The sequence below is a fragment of the Cavia porcellus genome, unplaced genomic scaffold (genome assembly GCF_034190915.1).
Source record: "Cavia porcellus strain 051 isolate PalLab524CR breed Dunkin Hartley unplaced genomic scaffold, mCavPor4.1 scaffold_28, whole genome shotgun sequence".
Classification (NCBI taxonomy): domain Eukaryota; kingdom Metazoa; phylum Chordata; class Mammalia; order Rodentia; family Caviidae; genus Cavia; species Cavia porcellus.
Genome location: NW_026947511.1, coordinates 27,147,501 through 27,165,642, shown reverse-complemented (window position 1 = coordinate 27,165,642; position 18,142 = coordinate 27,147,501). Strand labels below are relative to the sequence as shown.

Genomic DNA, 18,142 nt, shown 5'->3' with positions numbered 1-18,142 from the left:
CTTTCTCTAGTGATCTGTAGTGTTTGTTATTTTAAAAAAATAGAGTACAGGTTTGTAACGAGTTTTCAAATTTTACCAGGCCAGTCCTTTACTTTATGCTTCCTTTTTTCACGAGTGTCAAGCAGAATGGATATTTTACTATTCTATAATTTTATTCCTTTTTTCTTTTTTAGTTCTTTTTTTTTAGTTTTTGTTTTCTAGCTATAATTTTTTAAAATGTAGCTTTTAATGAAGCCTGTAATCTCAGCACCTGGGAAGCAGAAACATTTCATGTTTGAGACCAGCCTGGTCTATATAGTGAGTTTAGTGCCAGCAAGGACTACATAGTCAGATCCCATCTCAAAAATCCAAGAACAAGCTGGCTGTAATTCTAGCACTAAGGAGGCCAAGGCAGGAGGATCACCATAAATTAGAGCCAACCTGAACTACCGAGGAAGACCCTGTCTCAAAAAAAAGGAAAGATCCAAGAACATACAAACTATGAAAGCCAGGTGTGATTACAGACAGATGCCTGTAGCAGTCTCAGAGGCAGAAGCAGGAGGATGGTAAATTCAAGCTCATTCTGGGCAATTCAGCAACTTGGCAAGACCCTGACTCAGAATTTAAAATAAAAAGTGAGTATGTAGCTTAGGGTGAAAGCCTAGGTACAGTTCCTGATGCTGCAGAGACAAGTTCCTCCTGTTGTGCAACAATCTCTCTTAGGATTCTGCATGGAATTTCCATCGGTTTTGACCATTTTTGTTAAATGTATTTGGAGATCCTGTACTAATTTTGTTGTGTTTTTTATGACTTTATACTTTTAACTTATTGCTTGATTTGGTTTTCTATAATACTATAGCTGGCCGTTTTCCTACAATTGATACCATTGTGGCCAGCATCATGTTATGTACACCTGCTTTAGATTTGCTGTGTAACAACATACCCTGTGAAAATAACAGCCTTGCCCTCCCTTTCTTCCTCCTCCTCTCCTTTCCTTTCTTCTTGGGTAGCACTGAATAGAAGTAATAATAATGTTAGTGCAAGCCTGTAATCTCTTTGAGAAAGGGAGACAAGAGGATCTCAAATTGATGGCCAGCTGGGACAACATAGTGAGACTCTGTGTTGAAAGAACAGCAAAGGAAAAAGTGATAGCTGGACATGGTGGTCACACTGTAATCCCAGCACTCAGGAGGCTGAGCCAGGCTTCCAGTTCAAGGCCAGCCTGAACTGCATAGTGAAACCCTGTCTCAAAAAAAGACAAAAAAGAAAAGCAAACAAAATCTGAAAAACAAAAACAAAACCCAAAAAGAAAGCATACAGACTGGCTAGAATTATTGGCAGTCTTACATCAAGTCTCCAGAGTGCTGGGTTCTGGTGTACACCACCATGCTAAACTCAATTTGCTAGCTGTTTATTTATTTTGAGACATGGTTTCCCTATGTAACCCAAGCTGGCCTCAAAATCATGATGACCCTCCTGCCTCTGCCTCCCAAGTGCTGGGATTACAAGGATGTACCACTATACCTGACCTGTTCTGTTTTTTTGAGACAAGGTCTCACTATGTAAATCAGGCTGGCCTTGAACTCAACTATGTAGCCCAGGCTGACCTCAAATTCCTGGCAGTCTCCTGCCTCAGCTTTCTGCATGCTCAGATAAAGGTATAATTTTTGAAACAGGGTCTCCATAAGTCCATAAATTGTCCGGGGGGATTGACCTTTATATTCTGCTGCCTCGTGGAATATGCTACTATGTCTAGCTCCTTTTGTTTTTTACTTTGAGATGAAGTCTTGCTAAGTTGCCCATGCTGCCTGGAGCTTGCAATCATGCTGCCTCAGCCTCCAGAGTTGCTGGGATTCTAGGTTTACTTCATAGTCCTTGCTTCTGACACTGCTTTCCTAAATTGCATATTTCATTACTTTTCTGGCCTTTATGTTTTTCCTGTGGTATGCATTTTTTCTAATTTCTACTCCACCTTCATTCTGTCTATTACTATATATTTATTTATTGGTACCAGGGATTGAACTCACGACCTTGTGCTTGCCAGGCAGGTGCTTAGCAAGCATTTATGCCACTGAGCTAAATCCCTGGCCCCTATATTTTTATTTAATATTTAGAAAATTTCAAATGTTCAAAAGTAGACAATAACAAATGAACTACCATACCTCACCTACCTTCAGTTTATATTTATTTGTTTGTTTGTTTATTTATTGTCTGAGACAGGGTCTCACTATGCAGTTCAGACTGTCCTTGAGCTCACTTTGTGGCCCAGGCAGGTCTCAAATTTGCAAGTCTTTCTGCCTCAGCCTCCCGAAGACTGGGATTTCAGGCATGTGCTGCCACACCCAGTTTATTTTTGTTTTTTTGGACAGGGTTGTTCCCTATGCGGTTCAGGCTAACCTTGAACTCACTGTATCCCAGGCTGGCCTTGAACTGGTAATCTTCCTTCGTTAGCCCCCTAAGTGCTGGATTACAAGGGTGTGCCGCCATACACCTGGCCTGTGAGCAATCGTAATCTGTTCTCTCAATTACTCGGTGTGCCCTCATCCCCAGCATGTATGTGTATGTGTGGTGCTGGAAACTGAACATGCCAGTGACAGTGAACTTTTTAAAGATACGTGCCAAACCAGGCATGGTGGTGCATGCCTGTAATCCCAGCACTTGGCAGGTTGAGGCAGAAGGACTACTAGGCATTTGAGGCCAGCCTAAACTACATATTGAGAACCTATTTCCAAAAAAAGAGAAAGGAAAATAAAAAAAGAAGAAAGAAAAAGGAAATGAGTACCCAAACTGCAACACAAATCCCACTTATTTATTACAAAAGTGCCATAAACCTGAATACTGAGATTTTAGTTTAGAAAAAAATAACTTTGTTAATGTCATTTCTTTTAAAAGAAAAAAAAATAGTAATACATGTGCCATAGGCTCATCATGACTGCGCAAAACCACTGAGCCATGTCTCCAGCCACCAAATTGTTTTAAACAAAATTCACTTTATTATTTCATCTGTAATATTTGGTATTCAGTTGTCTTTGTTTCCTTTTTTTTTTTTTTTTTTTAACAAAACATATCATGCTAATGTAAGACTTTAAAATTCCTTTCTCCCTCCCTTTCTTCCTTCTATACTAAGGATTGAACCCAGGACTATTATTATTATTGTCTTTTTGAGACAGGGTCTCACTATGCAGTTCAGGCTGACCTTGAACTCACTTTGTAGCCCAGGCTGGTCTGGAACTTGCTATAATTTTCCTGCCTCAGCCTCATGAGTGCTGGGAGTACAGGCGTGCACCACCACACCCAGTCGCCCTTTATTTTTGAGACAGAGTTTTCCAAGCCATTGAGTTACCCAGGCTGGCCTGAAACTTGGCCTCCTCTCCTACTGCCTCAGCCTCACGAATGCAGTGATTCCAGGTGTGTGCTACCACACCTGGCTTTTCGTCTTATTTTCTGTTTTCCCATCTTTTATTTAATATGTATTGTGATTATTGATACATTTAGATTGATTTCTTTATCTTCATATTTTATTCTTTTTACTGATTTTCTTTTGTATTGCTTTCTTGGCTTATTTTTTAATATTCTCCTCCTCCTGTTCCTCCTCTTCTTCCTCCTCTTCTTCTCTTCTTCTCCTTCCTTTTCCTCTTCTTTTTTGAAACAGGGTCTCACTATGTAACGCAGGCTGGCCTCAAACTCACTGTATAGCCCAGTCTGACCTTGAACTCATGGCAGTCCTCCTGCCTCAGCCTCTTGAATGCTGGCATTATAGTTTTTCTGCATGCTTATTTCTCCTACCCTTTTATAAATATATAAATTTATTCCCTCCCTCCTTCTCTCCTTCCTTTCCTTCCTTCTTTGCTTTCCTCCTCCCTTCTTCCATACTGGGAATTGAACCAGGGCCTTTGCACTGAATTATATTCCTAGCCCTTTTAAAATTCTGGGACAGGGTCTTACTAGGTTGCCCATATTGGGCTTGAGTTACAATTCTCCTGCCTCAGCTCCCCAGTTTGTGGAGATTACAGGTGTGTGTATCTTGCCAGGCTGCTGGGCGGTTTTGGATTAGGAACTGTTTGCTTGTTATTGACCACTGAGTACTCAGAGGTCTAATGTTCCCCTTCCAGAGAATATTCTTTTTTTTTTATTTTTTATTTTAAAGAGATTAAGACAAAAGAGGATATAACAAAGCAGATCAGAGCAGAACAATGCAAGTAACACAGCATTTTACCACAAGACAACCCATAATTTCCGGAGAATGTTCATTCAGCTTCTGCTGCATGCTTCTCTGAGAACTGGACCGTCTAGAAGCTTCAAATTCTGTCTGTAGCCTAACAGCAGGTTGTGTCTCAAGAGCTTTTTCCTTGGAGAGTCACCTCCCTTGTCTTTTGCTGTGAGGGAGGTAGGGAGGTAGGGATGCTGGAGTGATTCTTGTGTGTTTGAGGCAGAATCTCCTTTATATAGCCCAAGCTGGCTTCAGACTCACCTGGGATCACAGGTGTGTGTCATCATGCTTGGCTGGGGTGATTCTTACAGTTTCTCCACCTTGTTTGCAAGACTGGTAGTAGATGTAGTTCTGTAAGGACAGCGTTTCTTAGACTACTCAGACTTCTGGTAGGCCGCAGTCGGAACTTTATTTTTTGCCTATTTCCTTCGTTTCAGTTTTTTAGTTTTTACTCGTAATTCTCACTCTGTCCCTCACCTCTTTTTTTTTTTTTTTGAGACAGGGTCTCACTGTGTAACCTAAGCTGGGCTTGAACTGATGGGTCAACCCGTGCCCTGTTTTTTTTTTTTTTTTTTTTTTTTTTGGTGGTACTGGGGATTGAACTCACAACCTCATACTTGCCAGGCAGGTACTTACATGATTGAGCTAAATCCCTGGCCCTCATGCCCTGTTTTGTAGAGGACATCTAAATTCAAATTCAGCTGATCTTGAATATATAGGCCTCCTACCTCAGCCTCCTAAGTAGTTGGAACTATAGGTTTATACCATTCCTGGTTTGTCCTCTTTTCCCTTGTGCTTGGGATTGAGCCCAGAGCCTTATGCCTACTAGGCAAGCTCTCCACTACTGTTTTAGTCTGTTCTTCCTTTGGGTAAACACTCCTCCTTCTGGAGGAGGTTTATCTCTAGAAATGCTTTTTTTTTTTTTTTTTTTTGGTACTGGGGATCAAACTCACAACTGTGTACTTGCAAGGCAGGCGCTTATGCCACTGAGCTAAATCCCCAGCCCCTCCACTATTTTTATTTTAATATGTAAGCTCTAAGTTCCCATGGCAGGTCCTCAAATTAATATTCTTCTGCCTCAGTCTCTCCTGCGTTTCTGGAGTTATAAGTATGCTTCATTATACCTGGGTCCTCTTTTCCTTTCTTTTTTTTTTTTTTCTCTTTTGGTTTTGTCTCCCTGTGTGTTCCAGGCTGGCCTTAAACTCAGGCCAATCGTCCTGTCTAAGCCTCCTAAGTACAGGATTACAGGTGTGAAACATCATGACCAGCTGTTCTTTTTAAAAAAAATTTTTTTTACATAATTATAATGTATCTACAAATTCATTTCTTAGTTTTTCCCCATTTCCCAAATATTTTTCATATTTTGAGTACTCATCACAAATACTGTTATAAAAGTGTATGTGTAGTGCTGGGGGTTTAGCTCAGCGGCATAAGTGTCTGCTTGGCAAATGCAAGGTCGTGAGTTCAATCCCCGGTACAAAAAAAAAAAAAAAAAAGTGTATGTGTATTCTAAAATTGTGTATCATTTTAAAATACTGTAGATTATATATATTTATTATATTGTGAACACTCTGGGAAGCTGAGGCAGGAGGATAGCAGGTTCAAGACCTGACTTGGGCAACTTAATGAGAACCTGTCTCAAAAAAATAAAAATGCTGGGGCTGGGGATTTAGCTCAGCGGCATAAGCACCTGCCTTGCAAATGTGCAGTCATGAGTTCGATCCCTGGTACTGATAAAAAAGTAAAAAGACACACACACAAAAAAAATGCTGGAGATGAACTCAGTGTGAAGGCCTTGGGTTCAATTCCTAGTGCCAAAAAGGGGGGGGGGGGGAATGCGGATATGGAGGTCTTAGCCTAGGCTAGGCTGAATAGTTTCTTTATTTTTCTTTTGGTGGTACTGCGGATTGAACCCAAGCCTTTCTCACTGAACTACATTCCTGGCCTTTTTATAATTTTTTAAAGTTTTGAGACAGGGTCTCAGTAAATCAGTAAGTTGTCCAGACTGGGCTCAAACTTGCTATATTCCTGCCTCAGCTTCGAAGGGTGCTGGAATTATAGATTTGTGCCACCAGATATGGGTTGGATTCTTCACTTTTTAATAAAACTTTAAAGTCAGGCATGGTGGTGCATGCCTATAATCCCAGCACTTAGGAAGTTTAGGCATAAGGATTGTTGTGAATTTAAGACCAGCCTGGGCTACAAAGTAAGAAAGGCCAGCCTGAACTGCGTAAGACCTTGTCTCAAAAATACAAAAAAATAAAAATTATGACTTCATTCTAGTTAGAAATCATACAGTGTTTTGCAAGCACCAATTACATTCTGGGAGTCTTATAAGCTAATGGAAACATTTCTCTTATGGTCACTCTTCTTCGAAGACAACATTAGACAAATGCTGTGTCATCTGAATTTCTGCTTTACGTTATCACACTGTCGTTGTAAATATAAGCTCTCATATTTATTTGTAGTTATTAAACACAAATTTAATTTTCTTTTATGTAAAATTTGGGAAAATTATTGAATTCTACTTATCGATAAGGCAGCCTCAGCTGGGTATAGTGGCACATGCCTATAACCCTGGCACTCCAAGGGCTAAGGCCAGAGGATTGCCTTGAGTTTGAGGCCAGCCCAGGCTTCATAGCGAGACCCCATCTCAAAAAAAGAAAAGAAAAAAGGTAGCAACCCTTCAGTGTGCTAGCATGTGAAAATCAATGCTTGCCTTTCTTACGGTGTCAGTTTTGCCAACATTAGTGTTTATAAACATTAAATCACTGTACTTGACATTAAGCCAAGTGGCCGAATTAGGAAGTGGGGAGTTAGTTCTTGGAGTTAAGTGGTTATTACATAACAGGTGTCTGTCACAGCTCATGTTCTATTAAGCATCATGGTAAACTTATATTTTGTTTTTCAGGTGTTTCATTTTTTACTTTTGGTACCTTAAAGAGTGTTGGGCTTTCCTATGCCCCTACCCTTCTTGGCAGACCTTCATCAGACAATCCTAATGTGTTAGTTTTGAAAACTCACATAAATTTACTTTGTGGTGGTGTTGCTGGAGCAATAGCACAGACAATATCGTAAGTTTCATCAACTTTTCCATCAAACTATAATTACCCAATCCTGATTTTTACATTGGTTAATCATTTTATTTTTTTCTAATAGATTATTCAAAAATGTGAATCCAAAAACAAATATCAACTTTTTTTGGCCTTCACTTTAAGCACATTATAGATAATTACACCAAATTCATCAAATTGATCTGAATCCGCCGAATTTGCTATGGATTCATTTAAAGGAAAGAGCTGGGCATGGTGGTGCATGCCTGTAATCGTAGCACTTGGGAGGCTGAGGCAAGAGGATTGCCATGAGTTCAAGGCCAGCCTGGGTTACATAGTGAGTTCAAGGCCAGGCTGAACTACATAGTGAGATTCTGGCTCAAAAAGACCAAAAAAAAAAAAAGAAAGAAAGAAAACTTGTCATTGTTTGTATTTTCTTATGAATTTGCATGAAGTTTCCAGAGTTTAAACCATTTAGTGTATGCATATGTGTAAGAAAACACTTCTCTTGCATTAGCTCTTGGAGGCTTTCTTTGACTGATAGTATAGTAGACATTGGGAAATTCACTGAAGAAATAAATAAAGCCTATATTTTTTATTAAGACAGCAGCAAAATTGTTTTGCCATCTAACTGAACTTAAAAATAATATGCATATTGGGAACAATGATAAGGGAATCACTCTAATTGTAAAGAAAGGTGGCTTCAAAGAATTTCCCTTAAAAAAAAATTTAAATAAAAAAGGAGGAGGCTGGGGATTTAGCTCAGCGGCATAAGCACCTGCCTTGTAAGCAGGCGGTCGTGAGTTCCATCCCCAATGATTAAAAAAAAAAAAAAAAAGAATTTCCCTAGCCTAGCCTATGAGAAATGAAGTAAAATATGATAGAAAGAGGCTGGAATAATAGGAAATAGAAGCTTTCCTGAAAAATGGGATGGCGAGGAGTTAGTAATATCACAAAGAATTACAAAAAGAGTATCCATGTAATCCCAACTATGTGGGACATTAAGGTAGGAGGATTGTAAATTCCAGGCCAGTCTGGGCAGTTTAGCAAGACCTGTCTCAAAACAAAAAATAAAAAGATCTGAGGATATAGAAGCCTTGGGTTCAATCTCCTGTACTGGGGGAAAAAAGTATACAATGAGAATAAAAGAGTAGTAGGCTCATTGAATTTCACAATTTGGGTTACATCTGTAAAAGGAACTTCAGTGTATTTGTCTGTGGAACCAGATTATTCTAGATTTGAAGTAAAAAAGGCAAGGTGTGTAGTTTACTTTTTGAAATATATCTGTGGAGTCTTATTTCTATATAGAGAAATGATTGCCTCCAAGCATTCTGATGCTCTTCTGAGTTTTATCACCTCCCATTCTTTAGTATTAACACTCAATTTAGATTCTTTTTTATTTTTTATTTTATTTTTTTCAATTTAGACTCTTAAAACCTATCCCCATTTTGTTTTTGAGACAGGGTCTTGTGATGTAGTCAGAATGGCCTTCACCTCACTATGGAGCCCAGGTTATCCTTGAACTCAGCATACTCCTCCCTTGCTTGCTGAGCTCTGGGATTACAAGTGTGGCCAGCCATAGGGGTTTAAACATCTAATTTTGAATACTAATAAGCTGCTATGTTACCGAATAATAGTTGCTGTCCAAAGAAGTCTGATCTGTGTTTCTGAAGTCTCAATAATCTTTCTTTTCTAATTTAGAAATTGGATGAAGATTTGCCCCCAAAATTGCCAGCCCTGAGCTCCCACTGCTTCCACTAGATCCCCACCTGTGTGTTCATGATCAAACGAGCTCCCCACTGTCTTTTTTGTTCTCATGCTAGTGTGACATTGTCTTCTGGTTTCCGCTGTCTCTGACTTGTAGCCTCTTGTTCCTCCTTAAGCCAGACTTCAGTCTTCTGCTGTCTAAATCTGGGTGTGGAACAGCTTGTCTGTCTTCATAGTTTCAGTACAAACACAGAAAATCACATCTATTTCCACCGTCTGCCTGACCCCCACGCCACCTATGGAGCATCTGCGTGTCCCTGCGTGGTTTGGCATCAACAAAAATCCCATGCTGCCGATATTTCCCTTCAGGGCCGGAGGGTACAGGCCAGAGCTCCCGGGTTTGTGCTCAGCACTGCGAAAACAAAACCCCAATATTACCTCCTTGTCTGTCTCTCGAACAGTCTTTAGCTCTCAACCTTCCTCTTTGTTTTTTAATAGTAAATTTAAATGTGTAATTACTTTCATTATGCATCACTCTTGTCTATTACATACCAGGGAGAACTTCAGATAGGAAAGCAGAGAGCAGCTTTGTAACATTGCAAAGTACGTGTGTTTTTCATGCAGTTGTCCTGAAGAGGAGAAGAGAGACTTTGCATAAGTCATCTGTGCAACTAGTGTTGGCAAAGATGAAAGGAGCTTTAAAAATCACTCTTGGAGAGGCTATGTTTGGAAGTCTAATTTCCTATGTCCTTGAAATGCAATTCATATCAGTTCTAGCTCTTAAAGAATATTTTGTAGTAGCCTACTGTAATCAGGAGAACTTGTAAAATTCTAGCAGTCATTTCCAGTTGGACTGGCAGTAGTGTCCAGTGGATATTTGGCCACAACTGTGGGGGTGCTACTAGCATTTGTGGGCAGAGACTGGGAATGCACTTAATTTTTTTTTGTATTATAAGGTTTTAATAATGACCATGGCACTTAAACATCTTAAAAATGCACTAACAACCCTCCACAACAGAGGATGATCCAAAATGTCAGTAGGGCAGACTGGAGAGCTGTAACTCCAGCCCCTAGGGAGGGGCAAGAGGATTGCTGCAAGTTCACTGCTAGGCCGGACAACATAGGCTGTTTTTAAAATTAAACAACAAACACGAAGTGGAGAAGCCCTAATGAAAAGCACTATTTTTTTCTTCAGAAATCAGCATTTAATTTGTCTTTACAGAGTACACAGACCTTGATATTGTGATGGGGCATCCTCTGAGAGAGGAAGGAGACCCTGTATTGTTCATTGATTTCTTTTTGTTGTTGTTTTTGTTTTCTGGTACTGGGAATTGGAACTCAGGACTTTGCACTTGCTAGGCAGGTGCTGTGCCACTGAGCTATATAACCCTGGCCCTTCACTGATTTTTTTGTTTTGTTTTTTGAGACAGAATCTCACTATGTAGTTCTGGCTGGCCCTGAACTTGTGGCAATTCTCCTGCCTCAGCTTTTGGAGTACTAGGGTTACAGGAATGTGCCACCATACCTGGCTACCTCATTGATTTTTTTCATGTGCTTATATCCTGATTCCTAGATTAAACAAAACAATAATGCAAAAAAAAAAAAAAAAAAAAAAAAAACCTAATAGTAGCATAGGGACATATTATTTCCTGACTTTCATTCAGTAGTGGTTGAATAGTGAATGAAAAATTATTTTTAAGTCTTTATGCTTTTTTCTCTTATAGCTACCCATTTGATGTAACTCGTCGGCGAATGCAATTAGGGACTGTTCTGCCAGAATTTGAAAAGTGCCTGTAAGTTCTCCACATATCATTGTACATTTTCTTTGGGAAATGTAATGTTAAGATCAATGGGAAGATAGGTCCCTGTCTCAGCAGTTCTGATGTCCCATAGTAGGCTGTGCTAACCTAAGAAGGCTTCACTCAGGTTCCCACACTCTTCGAAACTTCTGTTTCAGCAGGGTGCAGTGGTGTATACTGTAATCCCAGCATTTAGGCTGAGGCAGGAAGAGCACAGCAAGTTCAAGACCCAGGCCAGCCTGGGATACATGGCAATTAAAGCCAACCTGAACTACATTGCAATACTGTATCTCAAAAAAAGAGCAGCTCTGTTAAATAGAAATATAAGTGATTTTGCCAGGCATGGTGGTACATAACTGTAATCTCAGCACTTGGGAGGTTGAGGCAGGAAAATTGCTCTGAGTTTGAGGCCAGCCTGGGGTATAGTGAGATCCTGTCTCAAAAAAAAAAAAAAGGATAAAATTTTCTGAGAGCAACATTTATATAAGGTGTAGTTCAAACTGAGCTTGAAGTCATGGCAGTCTTCCTGCCTGCCTCAGCCTCCTGAGTGCAGGGATTACAGGCATGTGCTTCCATAGCTGGTCAAAATTTTAATTTTTGTTAGTACATGCTTGTAGTACAAATGACTACATTCAAAGGGGTTAGCTCCTTTTTAAAATATTTTCTTAAAAAAAATAAAGTGCTATTTTAAAATGCTGAGTTTATTGCTTTGCTAACCTGCTGTTTTTCAGTACCATGCGGGAGACTATGAAGTATGTCTATGGGCACCACGGGATCCGCAAGGGACTTTACCGAGGTTTATCTCTTAATTACATTCGCTGCATTCCTTCTCAAGCCGTAGCTTTTACGACGTATGAACTTATGAAGCAATTTTTTCACCTTAACTAAAAAAAAAAAATTGTCACTCGGGGTTTCTTTTCCTTTATAAACTCTCTGAAGGGAAAATTAAATGCAGGAGAAGCATTACTTGAAGGGGGTTATTTACCCTAGCACAGAAACCACTGCTATTGTAATACTTGATTTTTTTTTTTAAGTCACAAATCAAAAGTGCTTAACTTACTTTTAGATGCCAATCGTTACATCTTAGAACATTGAAGAAAAATTCCTAAACTGATGCTGGATAATCAGTTAGGTTATCTGAAACTGGTTTAAAGTATTGTTTAGAAGTGCAGTGTTTGTAACTTCACACTGGCGTTCAGGAGATTGCCATTAGCTTTATTACACTGCTCCAAGCTTTTAATGTAATCATAAGTTTTTTTCTTGCTTTTTTTTTTTTTTGTGCTGGGGACCAAATCCAAGGTCTTGAACATGTAAGCATGCAATCTGCCACTGAGCTACACCCTAAGCCTGTAATCATGATTTTATAAAAACTCTAACATTGTTTATTGTTAAAATACACAGGCTTGATTAAATTACAGCAGAATGATAAAAACAGACTAAGTTCTATTTTTTCTCTTATAATTCTGCTTGACTGGATAAAAGGAGAAATGCTTTTCCTTCATTTTTAAATAAAACAAATGTGTTTAAAATGTTGTATTAATAAACAAAGTATCAGGTTTTGAGCAGAAGTTATGACCAGATACTATGAGTGATTTATGTATATTTTTTAAAGTGAATGTGTTTCTCACAGGCAGTTATAATACAGAGAATCTTTGTTCTTAAAAACAGAATAGCACCACAGTTACGTTTTGTTGAATTGTTTGCTGTATACTAGAGAAGTAAAAGTGAACTGTGAAATAGCCATTAATGTACACATGACCGTCAGAGAATGTTACTAAGCTGTTATATCATGATGTCAACTAGTTCTTCCAATGTAAAGTCATTTTAGTACCATATAAACTTATGCAGAAATATAAAATATGATTTGATTACTATCCTTTATATTAACAAAGTTGTTTAAAATGTAAGAATTCTACTTCCTGTGTTTAGAGCACTTTTATGTTTATTGTAAGCATGACAATATTAGGAAAAGAACAGTTAAAATTCCATATTTAAAAATAGTGACATGGGGGGCTGGGGATTTAGCTCAGCAGCATAAGCGCCTGCCTTGCAAGTATGTGGTCGTGAGTTCGATCCCTAGTACCGATAAAAAAGAAAAAGACTAAATAAATAAATAAACAAACAAACAAACAAACAAATAAATAAATAAAAATAAAAATAGTGACATGGCCAGGCATGGTGGCTCACGCCTGTAATCCCAGCACTCAGGAAGCTGAGGCAGGAGGATTGTTGCAAGTTTGAGACCGGCCTAGGCTACAAAGTGAGCCTAAGGCCAGCCTGAACTGTACAGCGAGACCCTGTCTCAAAAAGACAAAAAAAAAATAGTGATATATAGAACTGATACTATCTTTGATATCAGAAAACTAAGTTGAAAATTATTTCTGTATCTTTTTTTGTATAAAAGCTGTCTTATCTTATGTATGTAAATTTGATGAACTGGTTTCATTTTCAATGTCTTTATTTCAAAAATAAATATGTATCTTTGTATGATTTTTTAAAAGTGTAATAGAAAGTAGAAATACATGTGTTTCTGAAACTATTTTGTATATTTTCATTTCTGGTCCACATTGTAGCTAACTATTGTCATTAATCTTAAAATAATTTAAATGTATAAAATAAGTATCTTAGTTATGTTTCAATAAAAGGGAATGGCAAATATTTTTAAATAAAATTTGCATTCTATATCTGTTAATATACACAGGATATTAAAAAAATAAAATTTATCCTTATTTTGACAGTTTCTTGCTTTTATATTATTGAAGCACAAATGCAAAACATTATAATATTTAAATAATATAATAATATTTGTATCTAATTTCGTTCAACTAGGTAACTCAAAGTATATTTTGTGCTAGGTGTACACTTGTACTAATTCCTGCTGTTTGGGAGGCAGAGGCAGGAGGCTCACAAGTTGGAGGCCAAACCAGGCAACTTAATGTGAACCATATCAAAATAAAAGTAAAAACAGGCCAGGGGTGAAGTTTAGTGGTAGGGTAGTTGTGCAGCATGCATGAGGCTCAGGGTACAATCCCTAGTAAGACACACACACACACACACACACACACACACACACACAGAGGCACATGCATCTTGTTAGGTTATTTTCCACTGACAGATTGCCAAGCATTTTTTTTTTATCTTCATTTTTCCCCTTTTCCTGTCTTCCCTGTCTGTGGACTCCTATGGTTTATCACATGTGTGGTGTCTTGATCCCGGGGTTGGTGACTGAGACACTGGCCCTCGATCGCCATCAAGGCCTTACAAAGGTAGTGGAGAGGTGAGTGGCTGTCTTAGTTACTTTTTCTCATTGCTGAGAGGAATACCTCACATCCAAATTTAAAGGAGGGACGCTTGATTGTAGCTCGTAGTTCATGGGAGATTTCATTACATAGTTGGCTGGCTCCAGGACAGGGCAGCATAGGAGAAGACATCCAAGCAGTGAAGAAGCAAAGTAGTAAGTAGCTAATGGCAAGTGATCTTCTGTTCCTTATATTTATACATGTATTTTTTTGGTACCAAAAATCACTAAGGACATTGCACTTGTCAGGCAGGCACTATACCACTGAGCTGTATCTCCTGTCCCATATATTTTACCTAGGGTCCCCCATCTTAATCCTAGCATGGCACTGTGAATCAATTCCAGCTTGCATCCTTGATCCCAGCACCACACACTCAAGATCCAGCTGCCTCTGAAAAGGCCACCTGTGACCACATTAGGCTTTGGGGGACATCTAGATACAAGCTGTAACAGTGGATGATTTTTTTTTATCTTGCCCCAGGCAGGCATGGTGGCATAGGCTTGTAATTTTAGTACTCTGGGTGGCTGAGTCAGGATTCCAAAGTCATACCTATTAGCTATACAGCAATAACCAGGTCTCAAAAAAATAAAAATAGAATTGGGGATGTAGCTCAATGTAAAGGTCCTGGATTCAATTCCTAGTACTGGGGAAAAATTCTTGCTTCCTTCATCAGGGTACTGAACTCTTACTTATTTGATACATTGTACCCTAGGAATTATATCAGAATTACGGGCAACTTGATACATTAACTGTATGTATGTGTTGTCTGATTTAGGTCCCCAGTAGCATGTAACACCAGGTATTTCTTTGATGCATACTTTGTGTAACTGCTTCGTTTACCTACATTTCCTAGGTGTGTTGTGTGTACTCTCAACTGACACAAGAAGGATAAAAAAGCAGCCACCTGGGTGTGATGGTACACAACTGTAATCCCAGCATTTGGGAAGGCTCAGTCAGGAGATCATGTCACTGAGTTCAAGACCAGCCTGCACTACACTACAGTGGGAGACCTGTCTCTAAAACACAAACAGAAAACCCCAACACAAACAAACAAAAAGAAAGAGAAAAGAAAAAGTCATGCAAAGATTTGCAGGTGATAAGAACAGCAGGCCCAAAATCCCCAAAATGGGAAGAAATATCACTTGATGCCGGAAATTGTTGAAAGCTAGTGAGAGACAGAGAGAGAGAGCAGCAACAGATAGGATGGGAGCAGTAGGCTGGATCATGTAGGAGTCTACCTGATGTGGCTCTTCCTTCCACTTTGGAGCTGGCTTTGTTGTGTAATTCAGGCTGGCCTCAAACTGGCTGCGTGGCCCAGGCTGGTCTCAAACTTGCGATCCACCTGCCTTTGTGTTGGGATTGTAGATGTGCACCCCATGCCTGGCTCCAACTTGGTAAGGATATTGATAGGCAAGCCACACACCAGGAGAAAATATTTACAAAATATGTATCTGACAAAGGCTCATACCTATAATTACAAAGATTTACTCAGCATATACAATACTATAGTAATAGTTATTTAGCAATTCAAACAAACTGCCAAATCATGTAATAAAAATGGGCATACCTCACAAATTATACTGGATGCAAGAATTCTAACACAAAGTACTACATATGTGATTGGAGTTGGGGATGGGAACTGCTCCTGATGGGACATGGGAGGACTTGGGGATGATAACATATCCAGCCCCATTTATTTGGGTCAGGGCCTCACTTATGTAGCTCAGGCTGGCCATGACTTCACTATGTAGCTCAGGCTGGCCTCGAACTCACAGCAGTCCTCCTGCCTTAACCTCTCAAGTGCTGACATTACCTGTCTGTGCCACCACCCACAGCTTTTTTTTTTTTTTTGTCGGTACCTGGGATCGAACTCACGACCCCCTGCTTGCAAGACAGGTGCTTATGCTGCTAAGCTAAATCCCCAGCCCCAAATTAAGATTTTTTTTGTGTGTGTGTCAGAGATCAAACTCATGACCTCGCGCTTGCCCACAGGCGCTTAAGCCACTGAGCTAAATCCCCAACCCCTTTTTTTGGTCTTTTTGAAACAGGGTCTCACTAATGCAGTTTTAGCTTAGCCTTGAGCTCACTTTGTAGCCTAAACTGATTTTGAGCTTGCAACAAGCGTCCTGCCTCAGCTTCCAAAGTGCTGGGATTACAGGAGTGAGCCACCATGCCCAGCTCACACAGATAATTTTTGAGATGGGGTCTAAATTGCCTGGTCTGGATTTGAATTTGAGATCTTGCCTCAGCCCATCAGAGTGCTGGAATTACAGGCTTCACTACCATGCCCTGCTGAGAACCTGTCTTTATAGAGGTTAGGTTTACTCATGTCCACTTGTTAACATTGACCAAAATAATCCACAAAAGACTTGTGTATTTTATGTATATTTGAAAAGTCACATAAAAATTGGAGAGGACCATAACAAATGTTGAATTGTAGTTAATAATATTCATGTGAAAGTATTTAGGGAAGAAATGTATTGATGCTTGCACTTTGAAATGCATCAAGAAAAACTCGAACTTCTGGACAGACTGACGGGTGGATAGGTGTTAAGTGCCAAATCAAAGGCAGCAAATGTTAACTGTAAATTCTAGGTGATGGGCACATGGTGCTTATTGGACAGTTATTTTAAGTTTGACATTTTGCCCCTAAGACTGTAGTGAGAAACAGGAATGAATTGCAGAAGGAGAATGGCAGAGAGGATGTGATCCACAGTTTCCTGTTAAGAAGTATGCTGTGGGGGCTGGGGATTTAGCTCAGCGGCATAAGCGCCTGCCTTGCAAGCAGGCAGTCGTGAGTTCGATCCCCGGTACCGATAATAAAGGAAACAGACAAAAATAAATAAATAAAAAATAAAAAATAAAAAAAGATGTATGCTGTGGAGGAGGCTGAGAGGAATGGGCAGCGTCTCAGCCAGTCTTTTCAATACGGGACTCATAGAAGACAGTGACAGAAGGAAGTGCCCAGCGATGGGATTCTGTTTCTAGGTGCAGGGACTGCCTTCAGTAGCAGTAACATTTTGCTATTTAAAGAAGGTGCAAAGAGGCTATATTTGGGCTGATATTGGGAACTTTGTTGATTTAGTCAAGGCACAAAGAGAAATTCCTGGTAGCTTCTATTTTCTTAACGAATTTAATTTTGTTTTGAGACAGTCTGGCTACGTAGTTCAGGCTGATCTTGAATTGACACTATAGCCCAAACTAGCCTCGCACTCCCGGCGATCACGCTGCTTCAGCCTCCCAGGTGCTGGGATGACAGGCGCACACTGCAGCCCCGGGCTGGCTCGTCTCTCCTTTAAAAAGCTGGGCGTGGCAGCGCACGCCTGTGATCCCAGCACCTGGGAGGAGGCTGATGCAGTAGGGTCACAGGGAGTTGAGACCAGTCTGGGCTTAGGTAAGCGAGTTCACAAGGCCAGCCTGTACTATACCTACCTCAAAAAAAAAAAAAAAAAGAAAAGAAAAGAAAAGAAAGAGAAAGCGCGCGCGCGTGAGATCCCCAGGGAACGCAAACTTCCTAAGTCCAACAGTGACCTCTGACTTTAGAACTACTCAGTTTTGTGTACAGTTCAAGTGGGCGTTGGCTTGGCTGGAGTGTCCAGCCAAGTGGGGCGTGTGTGTGGTAGGCGTGTGATCTCGTCTGGGCCTGCGCAGTGAAGATGGGCGGGCCCCGTGCCGGTCACGTGGGATTCTCGGCGGTGGGCGCATGCGCGCGGCGCGTCATAGGCTCCCCCTCTATTTTGGCGGGTAGACTTTCCAGACTTGGCACGCTTTCTCTGGGTTTCACCTGGTGGCGGTTTGCTCCCTCCAGGTCCGGAATGGAACACCTGGACGAACTGGAGCTGCTGATGGACGAGAGTTTCGAAGAGGAGGCTGCGCGGACGGCGGAGCTGTGAGCTGGGAGGGCGGGCAATGGGGAACAGCGGGAAATTCGAAAGGAAAGCGGGAGTCTTCCGCGCTGCAGCGGCCTTGAGGCCAGGGTCCCCTCCTCGGAGCGGGGGGCCTCGCGCCCGCCAGTGCATTCTTTCCCGTGACTTCACCTGTTTCCCTGCTTTGGGGTGTCAGGGTCACCCGAAATCTTCGCCGAAGAGGAGATGC

General features: G+C 40.4%; 2 protein-coding genes across 5 annotated transcripts in view; both read left to right on the top strand.

Annotated features, from left to right (window-relative positions):
- Window positions 1-13,485, top strand: part of Slc25a16 (solute carrier family 25 member 16) — a 30,407-nt gene extending 16,922 nt beyond the window's left edge. For both annotated transcript variants that reach the window (XM_063239602.1, XM_063239601.1), the window contains 3 exons: window positions 7,101-7,263; window positions 10,674-10,742; window positions 11,480-13,485. In XM_063239602.1, the coding sequence (XP_063095672.1) occupies window positions 7,101-7,263; window positions 10,674-10,742; window positions 11,480-11,636 (389 nt within the window). In that variant the 3' untranslated portion in view covers window positions 11,637-13,485. The remainder of the gene's footprint in view (window positions 1-7,100; window positions 7,264-10,673; window positions 10,743-11,479) is intronic.
- Window positions 13,486-17,565: 4,080 nt separating this feature from the next.
- Dna2 (DNA replication helicase/nuclease 2) overlaps window positions 17,566-18,142 on the top strand; it is a 40,171-nt gene continuing 39,594 nt past the window's right edge. For 2 of the 3 annotated variants that reach the window (XM_023566749.2, XM_023566747.2), the window contains exon 1: window positions 17,566-17,936. In XM_023566749.2, coding sequence (XP_023422517.2) covers window positions 17,704-17,936 — 233 coding nt within the window. In that variant the 5' untranslated portion in view covers window positions 17,566-17,703. The other variant, XM_063239600.1, reaches the window with a different exon arrangement.